The 15,198-nt window shown below is 38.7% G+C and overlaps 1 protein-coding gene across 6 annotated transcripts in view; it reads left to right on the forward strand.

Moving 5' to 3' along the window:
* LOC115734880 (serine/threonine-protein kinase ATM) overlaps nt 1–15,198 on the forward strand; it is an 89,758-nt gene that overhangs the window by 39,445 nt on the left and 35,115 nt on the right. For 5 of the 6 annotated variants that reach the window (XR_007199208.1, XR_007199209.1, XM_030665853.2 and 2 more), the window contains 11 exons: nt 108–220; nt 2,758–2,824; nt 3,184–3,258; nt 9,253–9,375; nt 10,348–10,512; nt 10,599–10,697; nt 11,269–11,420; nt 11,503–11,704; nt 11,781–11,828; nt 11,961–12,044; nt 12,853–12,936. Coding sequence is in view for 4 of the 6 variants with exons in the window: in XM_030665853.2 (XP_030521713.2) it covers nt 108–220; nt 2,758–2,824; nt 3,184–3,258; nt 9,253–9,375; nt 10,348–10,512; nt 10,599–10,697; nt 11,269–11,420; nt 11,503–11,704; nt 11,781–11,828; nt 11,961–12,044; nt 12,853–12,936 (1,212 nt within the window). In the remaining 2 variants the exon portion in view is untranslated. The remainder of the gene's footprint in view (nt 1–107; nt 221–2,757; nt 2,825–3,183; nt 3,259–9,252; nt 9,376–10,347; nt 10,513–10,598; nt 10,698–11,268; nt 11,421–11,502; nt 11,705–11,780; nt 11,829–11,960; nt 12,045–12,852; nt 12,937–15,198) is intronic. The other variant, XM_048282286.1, reaches the window with a different exon arrangement.

A 15,198-nucleotide genomic window follows, 5' to 3' on the forward strand; every position in this document is an offset into this window, starting at 1 on the left:
TTTTGCAATACATATCCTTCTTTGTTGGATTTGCAACATTTGCATTTATTTTTAACCAACTAGAGAAAGCATACCAATCGGGATGATTATGATTTCATGGTGCACAGTATGAGGCTGCTTGGCATGCTGGGAACTGGGATTTCTCCTCACTTTACAGATCTACTGCTCTTTCTTCTGGTCAACAGTTTAGATGCGACCGTTTCAATGAAAGCCTCCACTGGTAATTTTTTAATATATAAATAACCTTTATTTTCACTTCAATTATTACAACTTCTAGTTCCTTTATAAGTTTCCATTGAAATTACTAGGACGCAACATACGAATGGAAGACGATAATTGAACCTTTCCGAGCAACTTTTCCTTTGGTTATATTTTAATAGTAATTCCGAGTGTGGTCGATTCCTACATATATGAATGCACATCTATGTAAAACTATTGTAAGATTTTGTGAGACCATTGCCAACGGATTTAAAAGCTTAAGCTTATAAGAGGAGGGAGACTACATGAATATAAAGAGCATATAATACTCGTTCTCAAGCGATATGAGATAACAACTTCAACACCCCCTCTCACATGCAAGCCGGATTAAGAGCGGCACGTGGAATTTGACTAATGGGGGGTGGACGCACAATCGCGGAAAGGGATAACTTGGCTCTGATACTAGTGGGTGGTCTTAGGCCTCTATCATCTCAAAAGCTAGCTCAAAGGGCGAGGCTTTTCCTCACACTTATAAACCGACCATCAGCCTCTTCCACAAGCGATGTGGGCTCCGATACCATGTGAGATTTTGTGAGACCACTATCAAATGTTCTAAAAATTTAAGGCGATAGGTGGAGGGAGACTACATGAATATAAAGAGCATATAGTACTTGTTTTCAAGTGACGTGGGATAACAATTTCAACAAGTATAAAATATGAACCATGTGAATTTACCCTAAATGATGGAAAATACTTCGTTTCCTCCCATCCTCATATGTGCGTCCTCTCTCTCTCTCTCTCTCTCTCTCTCTCTCTCTCTCTTAGATATTGAATGCGAACCATGTGAATTTCTACTCTCTCTCTCTCACACAAAAAAAAAGAAAAAAAAAGTGCGCGCACACGTATTCATGACAAGCTTCCTAGTATAGGCGGTCGGTTGGGAGACCGGAGTTCTCATGATTGTTAATAGTGATCTAATGCTTTCTGCTTGGCATTTTTTCGTTTTTGCGCACCTAAAACACCAGATTTATTACTAGGCAGATCAAAGGAGAAAATTGAAAATTGAGCTAAAAGACCGAGAATGAAGATACGTAAGTTGTCTTATATTGCTTATTGTTAGAAAGTCCAACTCAAAAGCTTAAGCTTATAGGTGGAGGGAGATCACATGAATATAAAGAGCATTTAGAATTCTTTGTCAACTAATGTGGGGCATATTTCAACAATCCCACTCACATGCAGGCTAGATTACGAGCAGCACGTGAAACTTTGACTATGCACATTCACATGGACTTTTGAGGAATTTTCTACCACGCATATTCGCGAAAGGGGTAGCATTGGCTCTGATGCCATGTTAGAAAGTCCAACCAAAAACTTGAAGCTTGTAAATGGAGGGAAACCACATGAATATAAAAAGCTTTTAGAATCCTTTGTCAAGCAATGTGGGACATACTTCAACACTTATCTATAGTGTTAGACTAGTCCTTGTATCCATGTTATCTTCCTTCATTTTATAGCTTGAGCTTCTAGGTTGGACATTTTGGCATAATATAAAAGTTAGGTCTTGATTCTTCATGCGCTATTCATTATATCATTTCAGTTATGATTCCTGTGTGTCTTACATTATTGTTGGTCAATTGAACGTGTTCTTGGTCCAGTTTGTACATAAAAGGTGGTGTCAAAATTAGGCCACAACGCTTGCCTATGAGATTTGACAGAGTTTGATATGCATAGTCTTCACCTATCTAATAGCTAAAACTTTTAGGATGGACATTCTAACTGAAAGAAAGTTTCTGTCCCTTCTACTCTCTCTCGATTGTGCTATGTGCATTGTCTAATTTGGAAGGAAGGAAAGAGACAGGAGAAGGTATTGTAGTGATGTATTGATAGATGCAGAGATTTTGTTCAACATCTTACAACGTAAATCTTAGTGACAGCTATTCGCATATCAGTAGGCATCGCATCTTTAAAGAAAGAAACATATTTTTGTGAAAAAATTCTGCAAATATTGACCAATGAAAGAAAATATCTAATATCTGATGGATGTTATCATAAACTCATGATCTATGAGCTAACCAACGTCAATACTTTGAATACACATATTCAGTATTATACTGCTGTTATTTTATGTGCCGCTTATACGTCAGTTTCTGACATGTCAACGCAGTTCTTTTCATCATATATCTTCTTATTTTGACCAACATTGTAGATTTGGTGTCTTCGTACATTTAGAAACCATGAACTAGATTCTTCATCATGTTACGAGATGGATTTTTTTGTCCATCAATAATTTTGACTATAGGTAGTTAGCTCTACTTGAGCACAAGTTCAATGGATGATTAGTTGAAGAATGGTGCTATTCTTGAAGCTATTCTAGCAAAGCAGTGTATACCAATTGATTTGAAACTTTGATGTTGTCCTCCAGTCCGAATGATGGATTAACTGGCTAGTCTTCATGCAGCACATTGTATCTTGCATTTGCTTTCTAGTCAAAGAACAATGTTATTGACCTTTGCATGCTTATATTTTTTTCCCCTTTCTTCTCTTCATTGTGGAATGCAGTTGTTTGAGGTCACTGCAAGATGGGAATCTTGATGAATTTCATGAAAAACTCAAGGACTCAAAGCAGGTGATTGCCTTTTAGTTACATCAACGGGATGTCGTTATCTTTGTTACAATATTTAAATATTAAAGCACTCATTCATTTAACTGCTTAAGCTATTATAATAGTTGGCAGTGTTCCGATAAAATTTGATGTGGTATTAGAGCAAGACGTCTTGAGTTCAACTCCTTCTAGGGCCCTTATTTATTTCTACTATTGTCAATTTGTACACTTTAGTATTAGGTCAGCCCATCCTATGAGTGAAGCAGAGTATCATGATACTTAAAGATTAAATCACACCTTCATATAATAATTTGAGCTTTTGGAATAGTTGGTAGGCTTTTTACAAAATTTAACAATGTTCCTTATCTTTATCTTTGTTTCAGGAGCTTGTATGGTCTCTCTCTCATGCAAGTGAAGAAAGTACTGAACATATCTATTCAACAATCATCAAACTCCAGGTAATAATCCTCTGTAGTTTCTTGTACTCAGGAAGTAAAGATAAACAATGTCAATTACAGTCCTTCATGGACCTGTTTCAGCCACTGCTCTCCAGCTTGAGTTTGCTATAGAACACCTTCTAGACATTAGTGTTTATGCAAAAGGCATCACAAGACATTAGCAAACAGTACAAAGCCTTTATCACAATTGCTCTTAATCCAGTTGGCGAATGCTACGCAGCTATAACAGAGGCTTCGTAATGTGGTTTCTGTATGATTCAGTATATGTAGCTAGTGGTGTGCCCTTCTCTTTATAATGCCTCAAAGTTTTGCTTTGATTGTACATAAACATTCTAAAGTAGCAATGTAGGTGCATAATAAATTTTAGATTCTTGGATTGTAGTTCAAAGGGTGTTGGGAGACAAAAAAATTGAACTAAATGCTTGATTAGGTCATTGTGACCCCAAGCTATTATAATAATGCCAAAATTACAGTATTGTCCTTATTGCTGCCATTCATAAATAATAAAGAAAATACTCAAATATGGCCCCATCGACCAAATGCTCTTAACACTCCCCCTCGAGTTGGAGCTTAGATATCGCACATGCCCAACTTGACTAAAACAGGATGAAACGATTTACCCCCTAATCCTTTAGTGATCACATCTGCAAGTTGATCACCTGACTAAACAAATGACATACAAATTAATCCACTCTTCAGCTTCTCCTTGATTCTGACCCCAAAAAAAAAAAAAAAAAAATCCTTCTCCTTGATAAAGTGCTTGTCAATCTCCACGTTTCATGTGGTCATGCTGTGTAGGATTGTGAGCAATACTAATGGCGGTCTTAATATCACAATATAGCATCATAGGAACCGGAACATATACACTAAGATCTTCAAGTAATCTTTTGAGCCATAACAGCTCACAAACTTCCTATGGCATCGCACGAAACTCTGCTTCAACACTAGACCGAGCAACTACATTCCATTTTTTTGTTGCGCCAAGTCACAAGATTAGTACAATATCCAGAAATGGACTTCCGATCAAGAGATCCAGCCCAATCAGCATGTGTATAGGCTTTGACTTTCATCGTGAGGAGATAAAAGAATTGCTTTCCCAGGAGTAGATTTCCAATACTGAAGGCTTCGAAGAACAACATTCATAGGAGGAGAGTAAGGATCGTGCATAAACCGACTCACCAGGCCCACAACAAAAGCAATATCAGTTTAGGTGTGGGACAAATGTATCAACTTGCTCACTAACCATTGATATTGGATCACCATCCTTTTCATCCTTTTCTTGATGACAAGTATTGGCCTCAATAGGTGTGTTAGAGGGATAGCATCCTAATAACCCAACTTCTATCAAAAGATCAAGGACATACTTCCTTTGGGATAGAAATATACCTTTTGAAGATTGGGCAAATTCAATCCCAAGAAAGAACCGAAACGTTCTTTATATCGAACTCTGGTTCAAGAAACTTCTTCAATTGGCTAATCTCATCACTATCATTCTCTTGACAACAATGTCATCTACATAAACAATGAAAACAGTGATTTTAGCACCTTATTTCTCCACAAACAAAGTATAATCAACATTGCTTTGTTTATACCCAATGGAGACCATAGCTCTCTAAAACCTACCAAGCTGGGCTCAAGGTGACGGCTTTAAATCATGAAGTGCATGTTTCAGTTTGCACACTTTACCTTGAGTTTTGTCACAATAAAAACCTGGAGGAATCTCCATGTACACCTCCTCTTCTAACTCTCCATGAAGAAATACATTCTTCACATCTAAATGCTTAAGATCCCATCCCTAGTTAAGAACACATAAAAAGTAGCATTCCAACAATATTCAGCTTGGCAACGGGAGCAAAGGTGTCGTGAGAGTCAATCGCAAAAGTCTGAGTAAATCCCTTTGCCACTAATCGTGCTTTGTATCTGTCCACAATAACATCCATCTTATGTTTGAGTAAAAATGCCCACTTACATCCTACCGGTTGTTTCTCAGGAGGAATAGTATTCAACTTGGCAACGGGGAGCAAAGGTTTCTTGATAGTCAATCGCAAAAGTATGAGTAAATCCCTTTGCCACAGCACCATCCATCTTCTGTTTGACTACAAACATCCACCATTGCTATGTTCCAGCTCTCATCTGCGAAAGCTTCCCGCCAATTTTGCGGAATAGAGACTGAAGATAGGCAAGACACAAAAGTACGATAAGAGCTAGACAAAGAGTCATATGAGACAACAGGAGATATAGGGTGTCGAGTACTAGTTTCAGTACCCTTTTGAAGTGCAATATGGAGATCAGAAGGAGAAACCTCATTGGAAGGAGCAAGACTGCTTGTTGGTAATGGGATCCCTAAGACAAGATGTCTTCAAAGTCTTACTACTATCAATAGTTTGCCTAACAGGTGTGGGAGTAGTCTCCCCTTGAAGTGGTTGCTCTGTTATCTCCCCTTGTGGTGTTGTGCTATTCTCTTCTTGTGTTGCATTGTTCTCCTCTTGGGAAGAACTATCATAGACTATCGAAAGAGAAGGTTAAGTAATATCTGGAAGAACATCCAGAGTGAGCAACACCTCTACGCAAGGAGAGTAAGTAATATCCATAGGAACATCTAGAGTGTTGACACTTCTACGCTAGAAGAGTAAGTAATATCCGCAGGAATATCTAGAGTGGGCAACACCTCTACACTAAGACACTCCACCCGAGAAGGGGGAGCCAAATAGTAGGAATTAGACTCCTTAAAAAACACATCCATAGATATAATGGTGTGCCCGGGAGGAGGATGATAACACTTATAACCCTTATGAGTAGCTGAATACCTAAGAAAAATGCAGCGGAGACCACGGGATTCCAACTTACTCTTAGAGGAGGTGTTACGAGCATAGCAAATAGAACAAAAAACTCGGGGGAAAGAATAAAAGTTGATGATTCCTGTAGATCATCAATAGGTGTATGAAAATCAAGAATTCTAGTTGGCATTCAATTGATTAAATAAGCAACGGTTAAGGTAGTATCACTCCAATACTAAGTTGGGACATGACGGGCAAACGTAAGAGACCTAGCAACCTCTAACGTATGTCGGTTCTTTCTTTCAGCGACCCTATTTTGTGCTGGGGTGTTAGACATGACTGGTCCGATCAATAATGCCATGATTAGAGAGAGAGAGAGAGTTTACATTGAGCAGTAGTGTACTTAGTGCCATTGTCGCTGTGAAGAACTTTCAAAGTGGCATTGAACTGAATCTGAACCATTTTGTGGAAAATTTGAAAACAATGAAAAACGTTGCTCTTATGTTTCAACAAATAAACCCAAGTTGTACGAGAATGACAATCGATAAAATTGACAAACCATCGATGACAGGAAATGGAAATACGCTGAGAAGGACCCCACACATTAGTATGAATCACATGAAAAAGGGAAACGTCTTTTATTATTTGATGATGGATACATTGAACGAGTATGTTAGCAAAAAGACAGGCTTCACAAAAAAAATTCGTATTTATTACAAGCTGAAAGAAACTAAGAAAAACTTTTTCTAAAGTTCCTAAACAGGGATGACCTAATCTGTAGTTCCACTGATGAAGATCTGTCAATTCTGGATTAACTTGATGATGTGTAGAAGACAAAGTAGAAGTAGAAACCCCACTACCCTAGAGCAAATAAAGACCACCATCCAATTCACCATATCCAATCTCCTTCTTTGTTATCACATCCTGGAAAACACAAGAAGGAAAAAAGGTTACTTTACAATTTAAATCTCGAGTATTGGTAGAAAGGAGATTAGTAGATAATGATGGAATATGTAAAACAGAAGAAAAGGGAAGAGTGGAGGAACGATTGATAGACCCTTTTCCCGCAATGGACGAGAGGGTTCCATCAGCTATGCGAACTTTTTCTCTGCCGGAAGTAGGGTTATATTGATGGAAGAGACTAGAAGAACCTATCATGTGATCTGTAGCCCTTGTATCAATGATCCATGGGCTGGAAACAACAGATGTGCTAGACCCCCCAAAGAAGATACCTAAAGTGGCTAGGTTTGAAGCAAAAGGAAAAGACGAATTGGCAACCGTAGAGGAGGCAGCAGTAGCAGAAGCTTTTAGTAGACGTCGAAATGCTTGAAGTTCTTCCTGGGATAAGCCGATATCAGTAGTAGATGCAACAAGAACAGTTTCAGTATGGTTTGCCTTGTTTTTGCCTTTATTTGTACCCTTTTTGCCTCAAAATCTACAGGTTTTCCATGTAACTTCCAGCATGTAGCCTTTAGTATGATATGACCTATGACAATGTTCACACTTCACAACCTCCTTGGAGGTATCATCATATCAAAAGGACGATTTAGATTTGGCAATAGTGCCAACACTGGTTTGTGCAGCAAATTGATCAATTGTAGAGGGATGGAGCATTGCCGTCCGACCGGCTTTCTTCAGAGTGAACTAGGGCATAGGAATGTTCCAAAGTAGGGAATGCAGACAGGCTGAGGACTTGAACACGTATATGATCATATTCAATGTTTAATCCTGCCCAAAAATCATAGGCTCTGATCTTGCACACCTGCCTCTTACAGGCAGCATTGGTTGGGTGATAATCAGCATAATGATCTAGCTCTTGCCACAAACTCCGAAGCTCAACATAATATTGAGATATAGTCATCTGCTTCTGAGTGGTGTCATGAATTTTTTTCCGAAGCTCACACTCTTTGTGCATCATTCCTAAGTTGACCATGAGTATCCCTTGCAGCCGACCAAATCTATGCTGCAATATTAAGATGCAGATATCCGTTTACAATATGTGCCGCATCGAGTTAAGCAAAAAGGTCATTACCAAAGAGTCATTCAAGGTCCACTTGTCCCGAGCAGTACCTAATGTAGTCAGCATCACAAAATTGCCATTGATAGGTTTTGTATGCCCACAGCTTGCAATGATCAAGAATGCAGATCGAGACCAGATCAAATAATTTGTGCCACTGAGCTTCACTGGGATCGTAGAAAAAGTAATTTAATATTTACGGCCGTCTCCAATATGTAAAGCTTACAATTGTATTCTCAGACATTGTCTCTTAGAAATTGACTAGAAAAGTGTGAAAGGAACAATAGAACCACCAAAACCTTGCTAGAGAAGGCCAAGGCTGAAGTTTTCCTCCAAAAATCAGCCAAATCAGATCAAGGGAAGGCACAAAAATCTATTTTTTGCAGGGTTTTGAAAACCTTAAAAAAATTTCGCTAATTCTGATTTTTCCCAAAGAATCTGGAAAAAAATATTTCATGGTCCACGGACTGCAACTATTTGGTCTTCACACACGGGAGAATCGTAGGCCAACGGCACGGTAGAAACAATCTCAAACAAGAAGATCCAAAAAATCGCAAAGGAGGTTGAACCATCTATCGTACAGTGCAAGGAAGCTTTAATTTATCTCATAATGGTGATGTTTAGGGCAGACACTTGATTCAAAGATCACCTCATTAGTGGTGCCCTACACTGTAAAAGAGAGCAAAGAAGAAGGTGAGAAGGAATTGCGGTGGGAGGGGGTGAAGGTGAGAAGACAGAAAGAGAAAAGACCACTTGCGCAGAGAAGAGATTGGGGTTAAGGTTTCAATTTAGCCCTTGCTTTGATACCATGTTGAGAGACAAAAAAACTAAACTAGATGCTTGGTTAGGTCAATGTGATCCCAAGCTATCTATTTATAATAGAGCGAAAAGGCCAAAATTACAATATTGCCCTTATTGCTTCCATTCATAAAATAATTAATAAAATACACAAATATGCCCCCATCGGTCAAATACTTTCAACGAAGGGGAATCTTGTGGTCCATAATGCCCCTTATTTGCATGATATAGGATCTCTAGTGTTTCCCTTTACTAGTTTATGTCGTTCTTCAAAAGTCAAAGCAAAATTTACTGGATTTGTGTCTTGTGATTTCTAGAAAAATTGTTTTTTTTTTTAAACTTTGCTATCGGCTATTTTTAGTTATCCTTTTCACTCTTTTGGCCATGATCATTATTCTGCAGATATTGTACCATCTTGGCAAAGCTTGGGATATGCGTTGGAGAAATTTCTCTTCCAATAAATTGAAATTGTATCCATGGAAGCAAAAAGTATTTTCTGAATCTTCAACTCCTACAATGGACCAGGTAATTACTTGGCTTTCATCTGCTTAGGATGCTCTCCAATAAATATAGTGGTGATCAAGCCTGAGAGCTTCCGTGTCAACTGATGTCATTGTTTCATAGATGCTTCCACTTCAGAACAGTGTTTTGACTGATGATGTGAGGTGTGGAATGTTGGTCAATTTGTATATCTGGTGGAACTTTTCCATTTGCTTAATGTGATCAATCTTTTGCAGTCTTTTACGGAGTGGACATCCAATTTATGAAAGCCTCTGAACAGGTTTAGGTTGAGACAAGGATTTGTAGTTAGTGTACTAAAGTAATGATGGCTCATTAGCCAATATGATCTATAGAAACAATATTACCAAGACTATGATTCAACCTCTTCTTGGTTTGCATGTGTCAACCGAGATATTTAAATGTGGATCAACTATACAAACACTTTTATGTTCGTGTCCTTGATTCCATATCAAGTCTTCTGTAAGATCTAAGACCTCCATAGTTAATATTTTCTCCACATCTTTTTAGGTCTTTTCTTGCCCTTTTTAATCTAAGTCTCTATTCTATGAGCTCCCAATGAATTGCCCGTATCTAAAGAACGGTGGAAAACGATTCTGGGCATAATTATTTTTTCCTGTTTAGTCAACATTCAAATCCTAATTCATCAGACTGTTAGTAGGCTTGACATAACTGTTGAATTCTTCCTTGTGGAGCGTAAGCCTTTTGCACATGTACAGTCAAACCTAGTTGAGAGCTCGAACTAATGTAGCCAGTTGCCTGTTTATGCAATGATGTTGTCATTTGATGATAAACCTCTTCACTATACCTGACAGTTTAAGTCTTTCCTTAGTGTATGCCTGTAGCTATTCTCTCTGTGTCTAAAGCTTTTGAAAGCAGACTACTATCTCAACTTTTACTACTATTATATTTTAGCTTGTATGTGTTTCTCTAATTTCTATCAGACCTAATGATCTATTTCACTTGACTTCAATTTAGATGGTTTGGCTGAATTCTGATTGGGAATGGATTGTGAAACGAACAGAGCTGCACATGAATCTTTTAGAGCCTTTCATTGCCTTCAGAGGAGTTTTGCTCAATATTTTGAGTTGCAAGGACTGCATGGTGCAACATCTTTTGCAGTCTGCCTCCACCCTTCGGAAGGTATAATTTAAAGTGACTAGTTTCACTTAGTACGTCAATAGCTTATGCATTTCTTAGTGTAGTTTCTTTTACATGCCTTTATACAGGGTTCTAGGTTTTCTCAAGCAGCTGCATCTTTACATGAGTTTAAGTACCTCGTGGTTGGGAGTGGTGAGCCAGGCTCTACATTATGTTGGACTGGAATGGTAAGATTGTCTGGTTTAGTTGAGATTTGCATGGGCTAAATAGTAAATGGACATGCTGATATGAACTTTGACTGTGCTGCCTTTTTCTGTCGTTGGTTCATCTCTTTGTAACATTTGTTTCATCTAAGAGAGAGATCTTCTCCTTGCAGTCTGTGATAGGATTTTGTTAGTGTCTCTCATGCTCTGTAAATTGAGCCATCTTATTAACTCTTTCATTAAGTTATTGAGTAAAGATGTAGCCTCGGAGTATTTCTCTCTCCCTCTCTTGAAGATCTTAGAATAATTACAGCTAGAAATTATTTGTGGTAGCTTATATATGGTTTTACACCTAATAGAATTCTTATAAAAGTGGAAATGTGGGAAAATTTCATTATGAGTGTTAAAGTTGAGTGCAAAACGATCTCCTCTAAAAGCTTAAGCGGTCAGAGAGCTGCACAGAATTGCTTTCTACAGAATAAAGAAGGGAATACCATAAATGAGTGAAAGGGGATTTGTGAATCAAACTTGAGACTTTAGAGAGCAACACTGAATATAGTTCGTGTCTTAACACTTCAATTTGCTGTATATGCAGCTGGAAGAAGCAAAGCTTCTGCGTGCCCAGGGTCAGAATGAGATGGCCATCAGCCTTGCCAAATATGTTTCAGAAAATTTCCCACTAGACGAAAAGGCTTCAGACGTATATCGCTTGATTGGAAAGTGGCTGGCAGAAACCAGATCTAGCAAGTAATCTTCCGCATTTATAATTGAAACTTAGTTTGCTTTCCGTTAGAACGTTCAGGAATTCCTACTTTTCTGTGAAATGCAGCTCGAGAACTATTTTGGAGAAATACCTGAAACCTGCAGTTTCACTAGCTGCGGATCGTAAAAGTACAGATAAGAAATCCATAGAAAGACAAGGTCAGACCCATTTTCATCTTGCACACTATGCAGATGCTCTTTTTAGGAGTTATGAGGAGAGACTTACCTCAAATGAATGGCAAGCAGCGATGCGGTTAAGGAAACACAAGGTAACTCTTTGAGCTTGAACTGTTGCGGCTAATTGATGGTTGCTATGACTGTTGTATTTGCATGTTCATTGTGCAGACCTTGGAATTAGAAGCACTTGTAAGGAGAGTGAAGAGATCAATGAAGGCAAGTCCAAGTGCTCAATTAATCAATGACCTTCCTTTGGTCGTTTGACGCAACAGTTTCTACACATCAGGAACTGATATTCATTTATGTGCTATAAAAATTCTGATAGACAGTGCTCTATTTCATATTTAGGGGGAGAAGACAGACTACTCAGTGAAAATACAAGAGTTGCAAAGGCAGCTTGCGATGGACAAGGAAGAAGCTGAGAAATTACAGGTGTCTGTAAAATACTGCTTTACCTTTCCTTATGCAGAGATGCTACTGTGTTGCCTTCGAAGCTTTGACCGTCCCTCTCTATCTGCCAGTGCATTTTATTTTCTTTTACCAAATTAATAAATATAGAGGGCTAGCGTTGTAGTAGCTAAAGGTCACTCCATTGTGGCCTGAGGTCACTGGTTCAAATCATGGAAACCCCCTCTTTGGTAAACCAGGGTTAAGGCTGTGTAAATCAACCCCCACAGTGCATGGAGCCTTGTGCCTCAGGACACCCTGTTTTTTACCATGTTGATATTTGTACTCGAGATGCTCCTAAAGGGTCTGTTAGAATGTTTCAATATTGAACCCTGCATTGATCTAAAGCCATTAGAAATGTTGGCAGTGGTCCCATGAAATTTCACATTGTAAGAAGGATGTGTTGAGTGCAAATCTTTTTAGGCCTTTTATATGCATTAGTTTTATGCTAAATTCCAGCCCACACGTGAGGGTAATATTAGAATAAATAAATATTAAATCATGCTTTCGTGTAATAGGTATGCTTTTAGAGCAATTGGCACTAGTCTCGGATAATTTCACTGGGGTGTCATTTTCGTGTAGCGGAGAACTTGTGGAATATGCTGTCAATTGTACTCCTTAAGGCATTTAGGGATCTGTGACTTCAGCATTCCAAATTAAACTTAAGAATGGGCTTTGCTTAAACATCTTTGTACATAGCACCCAAACTTGAATTACCTCATTTTTCATTTGCTTAAGGTGTAACCTGTTTAATGTTCGTCCAAGATTGCTTAATTGCTTTTCAACCTATCAGGATGACAGAGACAACCTTCTCAACCTGGCTTTGGAGGGATACAAGCGTTGTTTGGTCATAGCCGACAAATATGATGTAAGGGTGGTAAGTATCTTTTGATTAAGGGTGTTTCAGAAATTTGTTCTCTGGTGCTTCCAAAAGACTAGAATAATGAAATTTGGACTGTATGGCTTTGATAAATTCTTTTTCTCCAAGAGTTGACACGCTTCTTGCCACAAAGCTGATTAAAGAACCTGCGGTAAATAGGAAAGAGAGAAGAAGGAAAAGAGGAGAAAACGAAACGAGAAGAGAGGAAGAAACAAACGTAAAGCCAAAATAACAGCTCTCAATTTGTGTTCTTTACCCTATGCCTATTGCTATATATTATATAACTTGTACAATGACCATAATGCCCCCATGTAAGTAGAAAGGAACAAAACCTAGAAAACACTAGTAACGTAATACTCCCCCTCAAGCCGGAGCATAGAGGTCACCAATGCCCAGCCTGGTACAACCACTATCAAAGGCAAGACGAAACAACGCTTTAGTGAACATATCAGCAAACTGATCTCTAGAAGCAATGTAAGGAGTAGCAACCGACTTTCGCTTCACAGCATCACGAACAAAGTGACAGTCAACTTCTAAATGCTTAGTTCGCTCATGAAATGCAGGATTCCTAGCAATATAAATAGTTGTCTGATAATCACATCATATCAATAGGTTGATTAGTAGAAAGTCCAAGCTCCTGGAGAAGGGATTTCAACCACAATAATTCAGCCACAAATGTGCCATGGCACGATATTCAGCCTCCGCACTAGATCTGGCAATGGTAGTCTGCTTCTTGCATCTCCAAGTAATCAAATTTCTACTAAGAAAAGTGCAATACCCAATCGTAGACCGCCGATCACAAGCTGATGCAACCCAATCAGCATCAGAATAACCAACCAAAGTAGAAGAACCATTTGGTTTATAAATTAGTCCCTTACTAGGAGAGCCTTTAAGGTACCGAAGAATGCGATAAACAACATCCCAATGAGCCTTTTTTGGTGACTCCATAAATTGACTCACCACCCTAACAGCAAAGGAAATGTCGGGATGTGCAACGGTAAGATAAATTAGTTTTCCGACTAAACGCCGATATTGATGCTTATCTTCAATGTCATCCCCATCATCAACTCCAAACTTCTGATTTGGATCCATAGGAGTATCTACTGGCTTGGATGCTAGTGTACCAATCTTAGACAAAAGATCAAGAATATACTTTTGTTGAAATAAATTTATACCTTTTCTACTTCAGAAAACTTCAATACCCAGAAAATATCTAAGAACTCCCAAGTCTTTAATCTGAAACTGTTGCTGAAGAAAAGATTTGACCTCAGAAATGCCAATCACATCATTGGCGGAGACAATTATGTCATCCGCATGTACTGCAAGAATAACCATCCGCGACTCCTTGCTAACAAAAGCAGAATGATCAGAATAACATTGGTGGAAACCACACTTAGAAATCATTGAACTGAATTTCTCAAACCATGCTCTCGGAAATTGTTTCAACCCATAAATGGCCTTATATAGCCGGCATACTTTACTATGATTCTCCCCCGAGCAATATACCCAGGAAATTGCTCCATATATAATTCCTCCCACAAATCACCATAAAAAAAAGCATTCTTCACATCTAGTTAATATAACGGCCAATCAAAATTCACAGCAAGAGATATAATAACACGAATAGAATTGAGACGTGCCACAGGGGAAAATGTCTCAAAATAGTCCACCCATAAGTTTGAGTAAAACCTTTAGCAACAAGCTGGGGCTTAAGATGCTCAATCGAACCATCCGGGTTGTACTTGATAGTGTACACCCACGGACACTTCACCACATCTTTCCCAAGAGGAAGATCAACTAAAGACCATGTCTGGCGGGACACTAGAGCTTCCATTTCCACATCCATAGCTCTTTTCCACCCAAGGTGAGACAAGTCCTCAGTGGAGATAGGAATTGTGTATGTAATGATAGAGCAAAGTCATGTAATGGGGAAGGAAGATGTGAGAGAGACACATGACACTCGATAGGGTAAGCAAAAGAGGATTTTTGTGTACAAGAACTAGTACGTTTGCGAAGGGCAATCGGAAAATCATCTGGACCAGGAGACAAGGATGGAGATTGGACAAAGGGCATGGAAGAGCTCGAGAGCGGTGGTGCCGTAGATTGCTTTCGCCTTTGATACACTTGCAAGGGAGGAGATACAGGAGGACTAATAGAGTATAAGGGGATAAATTGCGGGATAGGAGGATCGACCACAATGTTAGTTGAAAACTCTTTACCCTCAGTAGAATAGTATGGTGTGCTCTCAAAAAAAGTAAC

Source organism: Rhodamnia argentea, chromosome 7 (genome assembly GCF_020921035.1).
Source record: "Rhodamnia argentea isolate NSW1041297 chromosome 7, ASM2092103v1, whole genome shotgun sequence".
NCBI lineage: Eukaryota > Viridiplantae > Streptophyta > Magnoliopsida > Myrtales > Myrtaceae > Rhodamnia > Rhodamnia argentea.